Source organism: Zalophus californianus, chromosome 8, assembly GCF_009762305.2.
Source record: "Zalophus californianus isolate mZalCal1 chromosome 8, mZalCal1.pri.v2, whole genome shotgun sequence".
Taxonomy (NCBI): Eukaryota; Metazoa; Chordata; class Mammalia; order Carnivora; family Otariidae; genus Zalophus; species Zalophus californianus.
The window spans coordinates 53,783,927-53,802,614 of NC_045602.1; the positions used below are offsets into that span (position 1 = coordinate 53,783,927).

The window sequence follows — 18,688 nt, forward strand, 5'->3', positions numbered from 1 at the left end:
ACTAAATGAAAAACAACAACAACAACAAGTTTTCTAATGTTATTCAGATCTGTTTCGACACCTTGGCAATTTAACATCTGCCAAGAAAGTCAACCAAAGAAGACACTGCCTGGATAGTCTGCGTTCACGGCCCCCAAGCGCACTGGCTTGGTTTCACGTCCCTTACACATCCAATAATTCTTGCTTGCTCAACGTTTATGGAAAAAGAACCTATTTGAGGGGTGTTTGTGCTGCTGCACTGAATACACATGTTCTCTATTCACAAGCTCCCAGACCTGAGGAAATCCATACCTGTGTTTCATTGAAATCCTTCACACCGACACAGTAAACAATGGCACCAAGATCTCGGGATCTGTTAGCCTGGGTCAATGGAGAAAAGCCATTAGACAGAGAAGTGGCAAATATACTCCTTTTGGATTAACCAGACTAACTTCCACAATCAGGTATTTATTGAGCACCTACTATGTGCCAGGTACCACAATGGAGAGGGCAATCCCTGTCCTCAAGGAGTTCACCCTCTAGTAAACAGCACATTCTACCGTAATGTATGAGGGACATGAGGGGAGTGATTAGCCTCATGGGACGTGCTGAGAAAGAGCGTTGGAAGTAGAGTCTTATGAAGGGATTTGAAAGATGAGGGGAGGAAAAGGGAACAGGAAGCTAGGATAAGCCTGTTAAATATTCTTGTGGGGGGGCGCCTGGGTGGCTCAGTCGGTTCAGCATCTAGCTCTTGATTTTGGCTCAGGTCATGATCTCAGGGTCCTGAGATCGAGCCCTGCACTGGGCTCCATGCTCAGTGCAGAGTCAGTTTGGGATTCTTTCCCCTCCCTCTCTCTCCCCCCAGCTCCTCCCCCTGCTTGCTCTCTCTCTAAAATAAAAGTAAATAAATAAAATCTTAAAAAAATATTCTGGGGAAATGATTAGTCCATTCCTTTGAGGAATTTTTATTGACATACTTCTCTTCCTTTGTAATAGCAGCATGGTATAATAGAAAGGATGTAGCCTTTGGGACCCGATATACCTAGTTTTGGCTCTGCTCTGTAAAGTGTTTGGGGATTCAGTGAGATAACATATTCAGAGCTCCTCATACAAGGCCTAGAGCAACGCAGATGCTTATAAATGTCAGCACCCTTTGTGAATAAGGCCCTTTTCATTCCCACAGAGTACACTGGTTTAATGGTGTGGGAATTATGGTCTATATTCGAGTAAGGGAACCCATGACCTTCTCTACAATTAAGTATCGAGAGGGCAACATAATGAATAACATCCAGGTTTTGGCTTGATTTTAATATTTGATTTATTAAAGGCTCTGATATCTTATTTCCAGGTTCTTCTGTGTTTCAGAACAGAAACTAAAATTTGGAAATCATTGGAATATACAGTAGGTGCTTAATAAATAATTGATAGTAAACACATAGTAGGTGTTCAGTGTATGCATATTGATTTGAATTGTGTTCCTCCTCCACCCCTCGCTTTAGTATTCAAAACCACTTGTGATTGAAACATTCTGAAACACTGAATTTTAGAAGAAACAGACATCTTTTTTTCCTTCATTTTAAAAATATGCTTTGCTGCTTTAAGGATAAAACTAACTTTTAGACACAGTCTATCTCTAGCCTTATCTGTAGTAACTTCTTTGACTCTTTCCCTCTAATTGGGCTTTATATAGGATTCTCAAAAATGGAAAAATTCATTTCTTTATGTTATCTTGAGCTTTATCTTTCTTTTTCAGAAAGCCGCCTTCTCTTGGCGCTGGCACTCCAAATATTTTTCCAAGTTTGTATGCGCCATACCTAAAATTCTTTTCTACTAACCCGTATTTTAAGCCTCTGACATCCATCATTTATTTCATATTCAGTTATTTCCTTATTAGGGTTTTTACTTTATTTGACTGTTGTGTAGCACCCAAAATAAGCCATTCTGCATTCCCATTGTATCATTAGTTTCAACTTTAGAATATGGGAGTATATTATTTTCCAAATGCTCAGGCAGGGTCTGTCACATTTACTTGTGTGCTTCCCCGGTGCAAATGATCTTTTGTACTAGTTATGGGTAGGGGAGAAGTAGTGTGTTTACCTACATCATTTCCTCATGCCCTTAGCCAGCAGAGGCTTCAAAAAGCAGCATTACATCCTTACGTGGTAAGCACCGTGAGGGCAGCAAACGTACCTTCTTCACCTGTTTCCCTAGTATCAGGCAAAGTGCCCAGCACATGCAGTGCACTCAGTTAACACTGAATGAATGAATGAATGAATGAACGAATGAATGAATGATTGTTTGCCAAGGGAGCTGAATTTAAATCAAATAATAGTCAAGAGCTTGAAGTAAGTGTCAGGCTCTGATTAACTCCTCCCCCAGAAGCCAGCATTTCCTTCCTCACTGCCTGTCTTTTTCCTTACTGTGTTTCTCTCTAACTTGGCCCGAATGAGCCTTTGTCACTTTGTCAGTAATGGTGAACTGGTTTCTTGGGCCAATTATACATGTGGCTCAAATCTCAGACTGGAAAAGAAAGGATTTCCTAAATATAAACATTATTATTCAACTCCCAAATAAACCTCTTTTTCTGAAACTCTTTATACAAACTGGAAGCTTCGTTTAGAGAGAATTCTCTTACTTGCTTTAAGGAATACTTTTCAAGAACATAAAGAAAAGGAAGGAGAAATACTGTAGGAGCAATTGCAATTTACTTTGCTACCAATTAATATTCAATTTTGATTCTCGGAGTGAGAATCTCAATGATTAATACCTTCTGACCAGATGGTTCTTACATATTTCAAGTGATTCTTTCCCCTCCTCCTGTTTTTAGCAGAAATGGGAGGAAAAACGGCACCGTTTTTGTTTGAAAGTGATATATAGTTATTTCAAAACTGCTAGATAAGTATAGTGCTTTCAATCAAGTCATGGTAAGCAACTTTTATCCTCAAAACCCAGAGCAACAGGCAAATATTTTGAAAGGGGGAAAAACATCTACCATGTGTAAGACATGAGAGTTCACTTTAAAAAAATGAATTGTTATTATTATTTTTTTTACATATGAGACACTATTTTACCCTAGGGGTTTTACAAAGAACACCTATCTTGTTGTCTGAGTAGAAAGAGTGCAGCCCGTTTCTGAGGAGGAAGGAGCCCTGTTTCCATGTCTGTGTTAGATATAGGCCAGGCCATCGCTTACCTCCCTCTCTGAATAGAAAAAGAGATCTTCATGGAGTTCCCCATCGGTCAAAGCAATGATGACGCTGGCCGTCCTGTATCCTGCTCAACACAACACAGACCCACTCAATCCATCTTGCCGCACTCAGGGAAACCCCCTCTCAGTCCTGGGAGTTGACGTCTCATAAGCTCAACTACCCGAGGTCAATCTTATGAGAACCAGAAACTTTTCTTTCGGGACTAGAAGCACCTCCAGCACGAAGAAGAATGCATCTGTGGGGACCAACTGTGGGGCGGGGCGGGGGGGTGGGGAGTTTTGCTTGTGGGTTTCTCAGTCCTCTCTCCAGAAATGGCCAAGCCTGCTGGAATGGTCACTGGACTGATAGCTGGGAGTAGCTCCAGTGAATTAAACTTCTTTGATTTTCTATTAACTGTCCATGTGACTGAGGTTAAGGCCTGGGGGGAGACTCTACCACATGGGCTGTTCAGGAGTCCTCACAGGCCGCAGTGGACCATACCCCTTACCCCTTGAAGAACCGGGCAAGGAGAAATAGTCGTGATTTATAAGCTGAGTGGAAGTTATTATACCAGCTGGGAAAACCTACTAGAATTCTTTCAGTGATTTTTAGACTTCTAACATGGCTGAGGGTTGGTTCATATTAACAAGCCTTAGTGTTGATACTGGGTCTGTTCTATTTGTCGCAGTTTAGAGGGAAATAGGAAGCAGACACCTCTACAAGCCTGGGAGAAAAATCCCCACTGTGATACTGAATCTCTTTCAAAAGATTTGCCTCAGATAAAGAAAGGCTATCCATGAAAGACACTGTAGTAATAGTAACAACAGCTAAAATCATAATAAGAAGTATATTTTCTACACTTTAAGTACATTGCATACATTTTTTTTTTCATTTAAATGAAGCCAACTTTAAACCACACTGGTATCTTCACCTTAATATCATACCCAATCACAGTAATGAAGTGGCTTGGAGCTTGGGGAAGGACAAAAAAGATTAAATTTGACATAAAAATCCAAGACTTTACTAACCTATCCAAGTACTTATTAATTTAATGAATTCAGCATGCAAAGCTGTTCACGGACATTATAGACTGTGGCCCATAATGGGCTCCTCATTACTTTTATGTAACTTTTTTTTGGCATCAACAGGACGGTAGAATTTGACCTGGTACATGTCATCTTGTCTTCTTTGTGATGAGGTGTGGAGGATTATGGACATCACATTTATCTTTTGTAAAGTGAAGATACTGAAGCCCTTTTTCAGGCCGACACAGAAAAAAAAGTTTGATAATTCATATTATAGTCTTACCTTGACTGTTTTCATAATAAATCTGCTCGCTGGCCTGAAAAACACACAGAAGAGACATTAGACCTAGAGCCACTGTGTGCTATTCCAAATACCATAGTGGGCAGTGGGTTCTGGGGCTGGCTATGTGGGCCAGCTCAGTCTTGATTCTTTACGTAACCCACCCAGGCTTTGCTCAAATACCAATGGTCGGCGTTCATCTAAAGTTACCTTGACATTTAACTAATGTACTTGTGAACATGGATCCATGTCTTTCTTCTCACAGACTGGGACTTGTTTTCCTTATGACTGAAGTCACTGACGTTCTGTCTCAACCACTCACGCACCATATAGAAAAGTTTACCTTGGAAATGTTGGGGACTTGCGTGTGGCATGATTCATGAGTGTCAGCCAAGCATTAGCTAACAAGCCCTTTGTTGGTGTCAGGGAGGGAGCGAGGAAATTCACTTCTCTGGGATAGAGTTATCAGTGTGCAAGCTTGTGGGAAAAATTGTTTTTACTTCCTTGCTCTTGGAGGTTGTTCAGTTACACGTGTCTTATCTCATCGGCCATCCTTATGTTGATGTTTCCCTATCACACTTTATATTTAGAGTTGAAAACCATTTTAAAATTACCCTTTCAAATCCTTCATGCATGTAAGTGTCTCCTCCTGGCAGGACCTTCTGGAGTTCTTCTAGGCCTTGACGGATCTGTTCCCTGAAATCCAAAGACACCCTGTTAGTCTTATTAGAGCATTTTGCACTTTGCTGTGGAGAGAGATATGCATTACTCTTTTTTTGTGGATCCTGCGATAGTACCCCCACGTCCCCCAAAAGCCTATTAGAGCGAAAGTCTTGGTAGCACATTATCCATTCAGGGTTAGCCATAAGGGAGGATGAGTGAAATCTCAGATGAAGGGATCCTTTTGCAGGAATATCCACCTGCTCACAAGAGCTTTCTGCCCCTTAACAGGACAAAGTTTTCATTCTACATTGGAAATGAGTCCTAAAATGCAACTGCTCCGGAGGGGATGACATGACAACTCAGGCAACTTTATATCAAGAAGCAAACAGCTCACGTGAGCCAGAAAGAGGCGAGTACCAAGAACCCAGGGCAAGGCCACCACAAGGAGCGACGGTGGGACGGCAGGTGTTGGGAGCAAACTCTGCTGCCTGCACGGATGTGTCAAAGGAAACTGTGTAGTCAGCTTTGAAAATAAAAGCTCAGGCAATCTACCCTTTCCAGGACAACCGAGAGTGTTTTCTGTGGGCTGGTGTCCATGTTTTCTTACTCTGGTTGCTCAGGGTAGTGGGGGGGGGGGGGCAGGAAGAGGAAGTGGGTTATGGCACTGGGAAAGGGTCCAACTGGTGATGGGAAATGTGGATGGTCTGTGGACTGAAGAGAATCTTTGTAGACCATTCTCTCTGGGATGTAAGATGTCCACATCCACATTTCTGTCTTTTAAATAGCTCCATACCATGCCCAAAGGGCAAAAAAAGTTAATTTCTGAAGAAACATTAACCTTATTCCTAATCTGTAAGCCTACAAAAGGGTTTGTAATTATCTCTCACCGGGGCCTCTTTAGTGACAGAGGCGGAGTTGCACTATGTAAATTAGGAAGGCAAGCTCCTTTTGAGTAAGGAAAGAACCTCCCATTTACTGAGCTTCCGCTATGTACAAGGCCCTGATCAAGGATTTCTGATTTTATGTTCTCAATAACTGCTCAAGGTGGGCATTATGGCTCTCCTACAACAGGTGAGAAAATGTGGTTCAAAGACATTAAGCAGGAGAGCAGACTTGAAATCAAATCGGTCTGACTCAAAAATGGCTCTCTACTCTGCCCAGCATTCTCCTTTAGATCAGTGCTAGAGAAGTGGGAGGTTTCAGTAACACTTGATTAATGAGGAGCAATGGTAATTTCTAACACTGACTGAGTAGTCACTATGTGCCAACCCCTGTTAGAAATACACCACCTATAATTAATTCGCTTATATCTTAAGAAAGCTCTTTGAGGTAGATATACTGTTATGTCTGTTTCACAGATAAGGAAACTGAGTCACAGAGTGGCTAAGGAACTTGCCCAAAGTCCCTCGACTACTAAGTGGCAGAGGTTGAATTTGAAACCCAGAGGCCCTGTTCTCCATCACTATGTTAAACAGTTTCTCCTTGAATGAATGAACAAAATTCATTATTATCTTATCCCGGCAATTGCTTGGGGAAGAAGTCTAGTGCAAAATTAACTTTCTGTTAAAACTGATGCAGTGACGAGGCTGGATTGCCAAGATGTTGGAAGTTTTAAAAGACAAACCAAACAGGGGTTCGCCTGAGCTTGTCCCTGGCCTGGGTTGCTGATGCTTCTCAAGTGGAATATTTAAGACCAAGTAACTCAGACTTTGGGAAATGTTCTGACTATTGTCTGCTTTTCTTTCCAGGGCCTAGATATCAGACCACGTGCCCAGCTGCCCAAGTCAGAAACCAGAAGCTTTCCTGGCCCCTCTGCCTTCACTTCCCTCTCTCCTTCTGCTCCCCCTACATAATCTGCCATCGAGTCCATCAGTTCTATTCTAGACATTCGTAAAACTGACTACTTCTCTATCTCTTCTGCCAGGGCCATGGTCTGAGCCATCATCTTCTCTTGCTTAGATCACTAAGACAGTCACTTGCTATCTTTTGACTGTCTGCTTGCCCTTCTTCCATTCATTCTCCACATGGCTGTTACAATGTTCTTAAAATATAGGTTAAAACATGCCGAATCATTCACTCCGCTGCTCCAAACCCTTCAACAGCAGTTGGGTTACACTTGGTATAAATCTGAAAAACTTGCCAAGCCTTCCAGTGCCCACATGGGATGGTTCCTCTGCCTCCCTGTTCAGCCTCATCTGTACCACTCTGCCCCCACTCTCCTCGCTTGAGCTCCCCTGGTCTTCCCAAGCAACTTTCTCCAACAGGCCTTTCACACCTGCAATCATTGCTGCCTGTGGACTGGGGCTACCATTGCCCAGCCCTTCACTGGGCTAATTCTTACCCAGACTTCAGTCCCAACCTAAATGTCAATTGCTCAAAGTAGCCTTACTTGACTTCCTCTATTTAGACTAACTCCCTCAATTAGGATTTCTCATGGCACCCAACAATTTTGTAACTAATAACATTTGGTTATGTATTAATTTGTTTAGCTATCTCCTTCACCAGTTCGAGACTCTAAACTCCATGAGGGCTGGGCCTTGTCTGTTTTTGTCCCCACTATATCTTCTGTGCTTACTACAGTGCTTGGAACAGAACAAACATTCAATAAATATTTACTGAAGAAGTTAATCATCCTAGGAAGAAGTCAGTCTTGGGGGCAGGGATGAGCTTCACGTGGACATGTGGAGGGAGGCCAGGCAGACGCTGACTTGATAACTGAGCCTAGATCTGTGCCCATGTGGTGGTTAGAAACCATTCTCTGTGTTGTACCCCTTTATATTGCCCCCAGTATTTCAATAACTCCTATCAAAAGGCATAGTTTAATTTTAACTCTGTCGTTTGGTGATAAGAAAGGGTATACATCTGTGCATTAGAAGGAGGGATAAAGATGACATTATCAGAGGGCAGCACTGCCCTGTTGGCCAGCAGTTTCAAGAGGGAAGGACAGTGGCAAGGTGGCAAGAGGGTGAGGCTGGGGTGTGGGACTGAGGTTGGGATAGGGGACTGGGGGTTTGTTCCTGAGGACACAGAGGTGGCACGTGGAACACTTCAGAAGAGCTGGGGGCACTAAAGAGGAGGGGGCTGATTTCTGACAATTAGGTGAGAAGAGACTGGGCATTAAAAGTAAATGTGAAAAAGAAAAGAAAATGTGGCGTTATCTTTGCAAAGTTCAGGACATTTCGGCAACACTAAAATTGGAATCTTGTGTTAAGACCGAAGCTTAAAAAAAGAGGGTTAAAAAAAGGCATATTGGGGGTGTGGAAAAGGTTCCTTGGCTTCACTGTATTTTTTTCTCTGCCAAATAAAGTCTGGGAACTGGGGTGTTTTCTCTAAGCCTATTTCCTTTTCTTTATAAGTGTTTTCTTGGGCTTTCTATTTTTTTGGTACCAGAACAAGCAAAGGCTGTTTTGGAAAATGTCTTTCTCCCTGATACTTTATGTCTGGCAAGATAGGAACTCACCAGTCCCAAGCAGTGATCACAACCTCCCCATATACCACCCTTCTTGGTCAAAAGATCAAATGACTTATGGCCCCACCTCCCTACTCCTTGTCCCTTCTCTAAGCACCCACAACATCTAAGCAAACAGAACACACGGTTCATGGGAATGGTGGGTCTGTTTTAATTCTGGGACAATAGAACTATTAATAAGGGCCTATTTTTTTTTTTAATGCTCTCTGAGGAATGGAAGAAAACAGGGAGAAAGATCTTTTAAAGGGGGTGATAAGAACCTCTCTGAGGACTTGGTTATTACCAAATGAAATGTTATCTTCCTGGGAAATGAGAGAGGCAGGGAATCCTATGGAGAGGCTGCTAGTAAAGAGTCTCCTATTCTCCTTGGTGGTTTCACATGTCTGCCAGTGTTCCTATGTAGAAGTGAAGGGTTTCCAGTTCACATGTCCTGTGTTTCTTGTACAATCCCTCCAAGACTTAATGATGAGCATAGAGTAGATAATTTGCTGTTGAATGAATGATTCCAGCTTGGATGCATGCATGCATCCATTCATTCATTTTCCACAACGATTTACTGAGCATGCACCGTGCCCCCAGCACTGCACTGGTTTGTAGGGGTAGGGGGTGGGAGAATTGGTCACGACGTCTGCTGGACTTTCTGTGGCCCGGGGAATTTTCCCATACTTCATGAAGATTACTTTCTGGGATTCTGGTTGTGATGTGACATTTTGATAAGATTTGCTGATGGAAACGTTAAAGGATGGACACATAAGCATGTCAAGAAGCACTACATTCAACAAGCTTTTCTCCTAAGTATCCTAGTGATGTTCCTACTGCAAAATCCTCCTTGGGGTTATGCAATGTCTACCACATTTTCAGTCCATAAAACAATCTCCACCACCACCCCAGAATAACCCAACATCAGCTCTACATTGTCAACTTCTTGCCTCTGAGTAAAAGACCTTCCAGTTCTGTGGAATTGGACTTTTCTCAAATGTCCGGCAGTTGTTGGCTTTGGAGCCTCAACTTATATTGTAAACACACATCACTACTTACTACTGCTAATGCTGCATTTACAACATTTCCAGATGGCCTTATGGCTCCAGATGCTGACTACCAAAAACATGGAGTGAACAGAACAAAAGATCATAGATTAATTAAAGACCTTTCATTGCTACTTTTGCAGTCTTGATGTTTCACAGCCAACTCTAATCATTTGTTTATAATGTATATAAATGATAGCCTCTTTGGGACTTTTACGTAAGGATAGGCCAGCATGATTAATGATACTGAGCTGCATGCTGAACCAAAGATCCTTTTCTATATATATATATTTTTAGTGAGCTATAATTTATATGCAGTAATATGTACAGATATTTATTCATTTCTTTTGTATTGATGAATTTCTTTCCATAATGTTGTTTATAATATTTCTTCATTATCTTTTAACATCTGTAGGATCTGTAGTTACATCCTTTCTATAGCAGTTGCTCTATGGATTACAGTATTCACCCTTACTTTAACACAGGCTACTATAAGTTAATACTGTGTCACTTCTCGTATAATGAAAAAACGAACGCTTTAACATTCTGATTCCATATATCCCCCCTCATCTTTTATGTTATTACTGTAATATATCCTTTTAGATATGTAATAAACTCCAAAATGCAGTTATTATATCTGTCTTAAGCAATCATCTTTTTGCAAAATTAAGAAAATATTTATCATTTCTGTTATTCCTCCTTCCTTTTTTTTTGTAGGTCTAGTTTACATCTGGTATCATTTTCCTTTAGCCTGAAGAATTCCTTTAGCAGTTGTTTCTTTTTGTAGTGGAGTTTTGCTGGGGATGAATTTCCGTTTTTTTTTTCCCCTAAAAATGTCTTAATTTTTGCCTGCAATTTTAAGGATATTTTCACTGGATATAGAATTCTAAGTTGTTGTTATTTCCTTTCACCTTTGTAAAGAAATCACTCTGTTGCCTTCTGGGTTGCATGTCTTTTTTTTCTGATGAAAAGTAAGTAATTTTCATTGTTGCTCCTCTCTTTATAATATGTCTTTTCCCTTCTCCCTATGTTTTAAGATTATCTCTTTATTCTGGTTTTCAGAAATTCAACTACTTTGCACTTAGATGATGTTTTTCTTTGTATTCCTCCTGTTTGGGGTTCTTTGAGGGTTTTGGATTCGTCTGCAGAACGCCATGTTCAGTATTCCAATTATACATATATTAGACCACTTGGTATTATCCCACAAATCATAAGGGCTGGGTCATCGCCCCCCTTTGCCCCCTGATCACTTTTCTGTCTCATTCAGTTTGGATAATTTCTATTAGCTTGTTTTTAAGTTCATCAATCCCTTTTCTATAGATATTGTATTTCAGTTCCATAGTTTTCACTTGGTTCTTTAGAGTTTTCTTTGTTGTTTTTTCTTACTGATATCCTGTGTCTCCATTGTACTCACCTTTTCCTGTAAATTCTTTAACATGTTTATAATAGTTGCTTTAAATCCCTGTCTGGTAATTCCAACCATTGAATGATCTGTGGTATGCTTCCATTACTGTGTTTTTTCTTTTTTTTTTTCTAATTTTTTTAAAGATTTTATTTATTTATTTGAGAGAGAGAATGAGATAGAGAGAGAGAGCATGAGAGGGGGGAGGGTCCGAGGGAGAAGCAGACTCCCTGCTGAGTAGGGAGCCGGATGCGGGACTCGATCCCAGGACTCCAGGATCATGACCTGAGCCGAAGGCAGTCGCTTAACCAATTGAGCCACTCAGGCGCCTGACTGTGTTTTTTCTTGATTATGGGTCACATTTTCCTGCCTTTTTCCCATGCCTCATTATCTTTTCATTTGTGTTTCAGACATTGTGTATAAAAGAAAAGCAGTGGAAACTTCGGTACAATGTTGACTTATTTTGCTCGTAAGCCTTTTATCTTTGGGAGCTGGGGGTGGGGTCGGGGCTGATTATTTAGATTCCTCCTTGAGTTAGGTTGAGTTAGGCTGGGTCACAGCTTTAATTAGACTCTGTTCCCTGTTATTAGCCTAATTCTCAGACTTCTGCCCTGCCCTGCCTTTGTGGTCTTTTCAGTCTTTGAGTTGGGAAGGAGGTGGGTGCAGCTTCAGTCATTTTTGCTTGCTGTTGGATTCAACCCTGGTAGAACACCAGAATTCAAGCACCATGGTGATCCATATATAGTATTATGCAATTTCTCTTCACTTTTCAGCAACTGTTCCACTGATACTTTCTTAGAAAAAATGCCGAGGTGCAGGTGAGGGGGAGAATTGTCAGACAGAGATTTCTTTTTCATGTGGGGCTCCTTCAGATAATCCATCCCTCTCGCACACATCGTTGACTGAAGTTCAGCTAACTTCTTCTCATCTCTGAAAAGTCTCCATGGCTACCCTACTTTTGCCCATACCCAGATCATATCCATCACCAAGTATGGAAGTTTCTGTAGATCTCTGCTCAGCTATAAAGGGCTTGTTTTTCTCTAATTCAGTTCGTCAGTGCTTCCTGTATGTCTGTTAACCCCATAGAAACATACGGATTTTATTTTGTTGGGACTTTTCTGCTTGACCATGGGAATGAAGGTTTTTCACATTCCTCTACATCCTAACCAGAAGCAGAAATACTATAAAGCCTTTTTCTAAATATCTGTGACTACACATTTGTTTCAAGTCAGGAAGAAAAATACTAGAGGCTGATTACCAACATATAAATATACTCTAGTATCTCTCATCTTAAAAATATAAATCCTCTGTGACCCCACATCTCCCTCTAGCTATTGACCAATTTGTTTGCATTTCTCTTCACAACACAACTTCTTGAAGCAGTACTTGTATCTCCATTTCCCTGTCTTTCCTGGTGGAGACTTTCTTCAAATGTAGAGTGATCTTTGGCTGTTCATAGTGAATGAGCGAGACGGAAAGACTTGTTGGAAACTGTGCGTGAACAGTGGGGCATGCCAATTGGCAGATGACCAGCTTTTGTCAACAGGCTTTTTTGTTGGGAACCCTCAAATATCAGTGTATTTACATTTCCTCCCTCCGCCCACCCCGAGGTATTTATTTCTACAGAAAAGGAATTTTCAAACTCTTTCCTTAGGTCTGGAATTGACGAGGAGGAGGGCTGGAAGCAGTCACATTTGTTATGCAGATATCTCCATAATCTCCCATGCCTGGTGTCTGACTGTGAAACCGTCCTTGTCTAATTTTGCCAGAGAATATACTTCTCTTCTCTGGTGGAACTGGAGGAGTAATTTTCAGATGTAGTGGAGGCAGGTGTTTCTGAAGGTTGAACAGCTCCTCAGATAAACTTTTAAAAAAATTTAATTTAATTTAATTTTTTGGTTTTATTTAAATTCAAGTTAGTTAACATATAGTGTACTATTAATTTTGGGGTAGTGATTCATCAGCTGCATATAACACCCAGTGCTCGTTACAGCAAGTGTCCTTCTTAATGCCCATCATCCTATTATCCCATCCTTAGATAAACTCTTAAACAATATTCCAGTTTTCACCCTGTTAGCCCTTCCTTGTCCTCTGCAGTATCTGGCAGTGCTAGGTTTTGATCTTTACAGGGTTCTGCTAGGCTACAGGCTTCTCTTCAGCATCTCCTTCTGCAGGATTATATTTGACTTTTCTCCACACTGCTTACATCATTTGCCACTCCTCTGTCCTTTCTGTCCTCACTTGTATAGTGTTCTTATGGCTTAAATATTTCTTAGTTTCCTCAAAGATGGGCTTTGTGGTTTTGTTTCACATCCTCTTAGTCTTGGGGTGCTTTTTGTGACAGGGTAAAAAATTTCTTTACCTCTCATTTTAAAATTGGAAGTCTTCACCTTCTAACCCATTCTGCTCTGACCTTTTTCTCTGTATCTCTGCTGGTCCCTAACCATCTCCACATTGCTAACCCCAGTAGTCACTTCTCTGGCTTCATCTTACTCAACACAGCCTCTTCCTCAAGTGAAAATGCTTTCTCTTCTTGATTTCCATTACGGCACGCACTCTCCTTCTCCCTCATCAGTTATTCTTTCTCATATTTCAGTGTGGACTTTTCCTTCTCTTCTAGAACTCTAAATAAAGATTGGAGTGCCCCAGAACTCCCTCAGACCCCCCTACCCATTCCCATATTCTCAACACCCACACTGTTTTATAAATCGTTCTTCCCATGACTTTGGTGCTAATCAGGGGATCATGGCCTTTGGAAAAGGATGACTTGGATTAAATCTTAATTCCGCCACTTCCTAGGGATGTCAACTTTGTATTTCTCAAATGTAAAAATGAAGGTGTGAAACTGTAAGATCTACCAGCTCCCTTCCACCTCAGAATGCTGCATTTGATTTTATGTAAGGACCAAAGAATGAGCCTGGACATCTGTTGGGAACTGGAAAGGCCACAACTGGCAGACAGGAGTAGTCCACAATGTGGCACAGGGTCAAGTGCCGACCAGTAAGTGAGGGTCACTAAGAGGAGTCCATCAGGGAATTTCCAAGGGCTGAAGCCTAAGCTGGCATACAGGATAGGAGTGATGGTTTAATCACAGGGCAACGTGATGAATTTGTCCAAACAAGCTCCTCTTTACACAACTCTGTTTTGGTTGGTTACTCATTCGTGCAGTGGTTTTCACCATGCAGTTTCCTATGGTACCACTTTGCTTTTGAAACAAATCTCTGTAAGACTTTCCCATCACTAACCCTTTTCCCCAGTTGAGCCATACTCCGCAGGAGATGGGAGTGGTGAAAAGTGGGTTCTGTATTCGGGGTTTCCCAAATATGAGAACCTTCCATTCCATGCTCCTCTTAGTTCAATAAGGACTAAGTCTCTCTGGGTCCTTGTAGTATCTAAAATAGTCAGGTTGATGTACTTGAGCCCAGTGCCACCAACCACAATGAATGTTTGTAGGGGCATAGGATAGAATGGTGCTCTGCCAAGTCCTGTGCAACGGAGACTGTGGAGCCCAGAATCACCTTCTTGGATGGAAGCTGAAAGCGGACAAGCATCTTCTGTTTGGTCAGACCACATTTCTTTAGTATAAGCTGGTGGAAAGTACAGTTTTCTCCAAAGGTGAGACTTTCCTGTCACACTTTGGAGCAATATTGGGCTGGTGGTGGGAGTAGGTAGAGGTATACTATGTTCACACCAGATAACCCAACCCACAAGTCACATGTAGGCACGATCTGTTTGAAAAGACGAGTTGGAGGATCATTACAAGATGTTGAGAGGCGGTGAGAACTCATACATCACTGGTGGGAATGAAAATTGGTGCAGCCCCTTTGGAGAACAAGGAAATCATGCCTAGCAATTCGATCCCTAGTTGTGTATCAGAAATTCTTGCTTTTGACCCCCCAGGAGACGGGTATAAGAATGTTAACTGCAACTTTGTTTATAACAGCAAAAAGTTAGACACAAACTAACTGTCCATGAATAAGAGAACAGATAAGTACATGGTGGTACATTATTACAACATAGTATGATGCAATGGGAAAGTATGAACCAAGTACACTATATGTGTCTTCACAGAGAAAGTCTCAAAACCATGATGTTACATGTAAAAAGCATGTTCAAGAAAAGTACATACAATATGGCGATTTATTATAAAGCATAATCTGAAAAAAATATAATATAATTGCTCACAGGTATACAAAAATATCCAGCATCTGTTAAGATGAAAACCTCAAATTCAGGATGGTGATTATCTCTGGTGAGGAAAAGGAAAGGGGGTTGTACACGGAGGTGTCAATCCCTGTAACATTTTCATAAACTTGGTGGTGGATAATGAGTCCCTTATCCTTTTTGGGGTATACTTTTGTTACATTTGAAATATATAATAATTTAAAAAACTGTGGGGGATGAGTAGCAACAGGCTGAACCTGCAGTTCACGAGGAGACCGTCAGAGCTGCTCAAGGGCAGCACTAAGTCTCAGGCTTGGCCCTAGAGGCCAAAGGCAGTGACAGGATGGGCAGGCGGTGTTGGCCGTTTTGCTTCAGGTCTGAACACCCTACCATTCTTTGGTTCCCCTGACCACTTCTGTAGTTTGTCCTGCTGGCTTCATCCCGACAAGAATGCTTCTGCATGCTGTTCTGTCAGTTTTTATTCTTTGTATGTGCTTGCCACATGTGGGATAGTACGTGAGGAAGGGGAATAACATTTCCTGAGGATGTGGGCCGTGCCAGCACCTCTGCTGGGCACTTCCCTTACATTATTTTACAAAAGGCTCACGGCAGGGGTGCCTGGGTGGCTTAATCATTAAACGTCTGCCTTTGGCTCAGGTCATGGTCCCAGGGTCCTGGGATCGAGTCCTGCATCGGGCTCCCGGCTCAGCAGGGAGTCTGCGTCTCCACCTCCCACTCCCCCTGCTTGTGTTCCTGCTCTCGGTATGTCTCTGTCAAATAAATAAATAAAATCTTTAAAAAAAACCAACAACAAAAGCTTCACGGCAACACCATATGGTGGTTGTCATTATCTTCACTGCTCATTTGAGAAAACAGACTCAGAGGATTCCAGTAACAGACTGGAACCCAAGCTGATCCTGGTACAAAGTCTGTATCGTCTCTACTACATCTGTGGTGTCCAGACTTGGTATAGGACAATGTACTGGACACAAAGACACACACACACACACACACACACACACACACACACACACACATAACATATATATGTTATCTTTTTCAGAGCATATGTCGTACTCCATAATTGGAGGAAGAACTCAACATGATTTTTCTATAAAATCAAACATTGGTATATTATTAAATAGAACACAAACGCACATACATTTTTAAGATGAAAGGATGGTGAAGAAATTTCTTGCTTTCGATGAGTGAGTCAAACTACACCTGAGGACCCCAGGAGTATACTTTTACTTTCTTCTCTTAACAGGGGTATCCCCAGAGGAAGAACATGAGAAGTATGGGACCACGCTACTGTCACAAATCAGTCTGCTCCCAGAACAGCAGAATTGCCTCAAGTTGGGAAGTTGGGTTCTTTTTACCATCATTGAGACTCAGTATAAGGAGCCCTTCAACAAACTTCCTCTAGAGACATTGCCTGTGTGCGTCTGTCTGAAGGAGTCTCGCTAGAACCATTACACAAAGGGAAAAATAACTTTTCTCTGGTCTCATGCCAAAGCAGTATTTTCTACCTATATCCACTCTACTTAGGGATAGACTGGCCAAATGTTAAAAACTTTGGAGAAGGATGTGAGCCATGGAGAGCTGGGGACTCTCTGAATTGCTGAATTCCTGCATACCCGGCATTATTGATCTTTCCAACAGTTCTATGAGGTAGGGACTATCCTTCTATTCATTTTATAGATGAAGAAGCCGGCATAGAGAGGTAAGAAACTTTCCCATGGACCCAGACCCCAGGATATTCCCTCAGTCAACAGGACAAGAGAATAAACACATGCTTCCCAACATTTCTCTTAAGTTTGCCATCAAATCTTCTTGTACCTAAATAAACAGTACCTAAAAATGGAACAAATCCAGGTTCTTTCAAACACCAAGTATCTGAAGATTCATTTCCTCTCTTGTTATTTTTACATTTAGAAAAGGCTTTTAGAATTATGTCTCTTGGTAATGACAGCCTGTAATCATTCTGCTCCAGGAATCAAACGATGTGTTCAGAATATGTCATTTTCCCTTGTGACACTAATGGCAAAACCACACTCTCAACCCAACCAAAGGATGACTGAGAGGGATGGAGAAGTGTGGTCTCTTGGTTTCCACTCAGCAGTTTGAGCCAAGCATTCTTGGCTTTCACTCCAACTCCTTAAGCAATAGGCAAGATACTTAACCTCTTAACCCCATCTGTGAAATGCTGATGCTACCTCTTTACCTCTTTGTGAGGAGTGTTTCCAAGCTGAAGTTGTTAAAAGTCCTGAAGATAAAATGTGTAGAGGATATATGTTTTCAGAGAAGTGTTTTCTGGAAGTCTGAGGGTTTGGGGTGGTGAATTGTGGATGATAGGATTTGTTTTTAACTAAAAACTGTATATAATTGTAAAGTTATGGGAAACCCTATAGGACAGTGATTAAAAGTGTGGACCCTGGGGCCATCATACCTGGGTTCAAATGCAAATTTTTGCACTTTTACAGCAGAGTGGCTTTGTGCCTTCTTTGACTCAGTATCCCCATCTACATAATACATATAATAAACAATTCTCATAACAATCTTACAAGGTAGGTATTATTAATTTTCTCTTATTATAGTTGAGAAAAGTATTCTAGGTTATTGGTACATTATAAGCCATTAATAAAAGATCGTATATAGACAAAAAGTATGTGTACTTATGCATTTGCACATATACATAGTGGTTGCTTCCATTTTAGTATTCCCCAGATAAGAAACAAAAACAGCAGCATGCATATAGAAGCAGTAAATAGGGTCGACTAAGTAATGTAATAGAAAAAAAATCACTAGATTTAAAATTTTTAACTTTGTGAGTTAAAAAAAATTCTACCACCCCCTGACAACTTGTATGAACTTGGGCAAATAATTCAATCTCTCTGAGAATAATTTTCCTTAGCAGTAAAATGAGGCCAGGGAGAGGGTTGGATAAGACATAATAATTCTTTGACTCATGGTTGCTCTGTTATGCTTTGTTTTTTTAAACTTGCAAAGTTTAGAAGTAAGGCAAGATTTCCAGGTGAAAACAGTGATCTGGGTCCACATAGTTTAACTTCCCCTTTTTTCTCCATAATGTTATAGAAACAGCTAAAACTACTATAATAGGGGAAAATGTTTTTCCCTGCTGGAAAATAGGTAAGAGTGCCATATACATGCCAGACACTTGGGATAATTCCTGTGAGAAGCATAGCTGCTGAGATCAGGCTGAGGAAGGACCTAGCAGCCTGTAATTCTAGGACATGAGGAGAAAAGTCCAGGGTTGGTGGTGGGTTCATTTCTTAACACAGCGATCCAGCACCTACACCTGACCATCTTCTTTTGGCTTCAGCTTCCTCCTTACCTTGGACACACTACTAGGTCTCTACCATTTCTCAGCAAAAATTATACTACATCTAAATTTTCCCACAGTCCCTAGCCTGGGATCTTTACATTTTCAACAAAGATTTTTCGTGATCCCTGACAGAACTCACCCCAAATC

The 18,688-nt window shown here is 41.2% G+C and overlaps 1 protein-coding gene across 1 annotated transcript in view; it reads right to left on the reverse strand.

The window, feature by feature from the left end:
- Positions 1-18,688, reverse strand: part of ANTXR1 (ANTXR cell adhesion molecule 1) — a 216,110-nt gene that overhangs the window by 158,420 nt on the left and 39,002 nt on the right. The window contains exons 4-7 of the mRNA XM_027621494.2: positions 5,087-5,168; positions 4,476-4,509; positions 3,173-3,252; positions 292-360 (exon numbers count right to left, since the gene is read on the reverse strand). Coding sequence (XP_027477295.1) covers positions 292-360; positions 3,173-3,252; positions 4,476-4,509; positions 5,087-5,168 — 265 coding nt within the window. The remainder of the gene's footprint in view (positions 1-291; positions 361-3,172; positions 3,253-4,475; positions 4,510-5,086; positions 5,169-18,688) is intronic.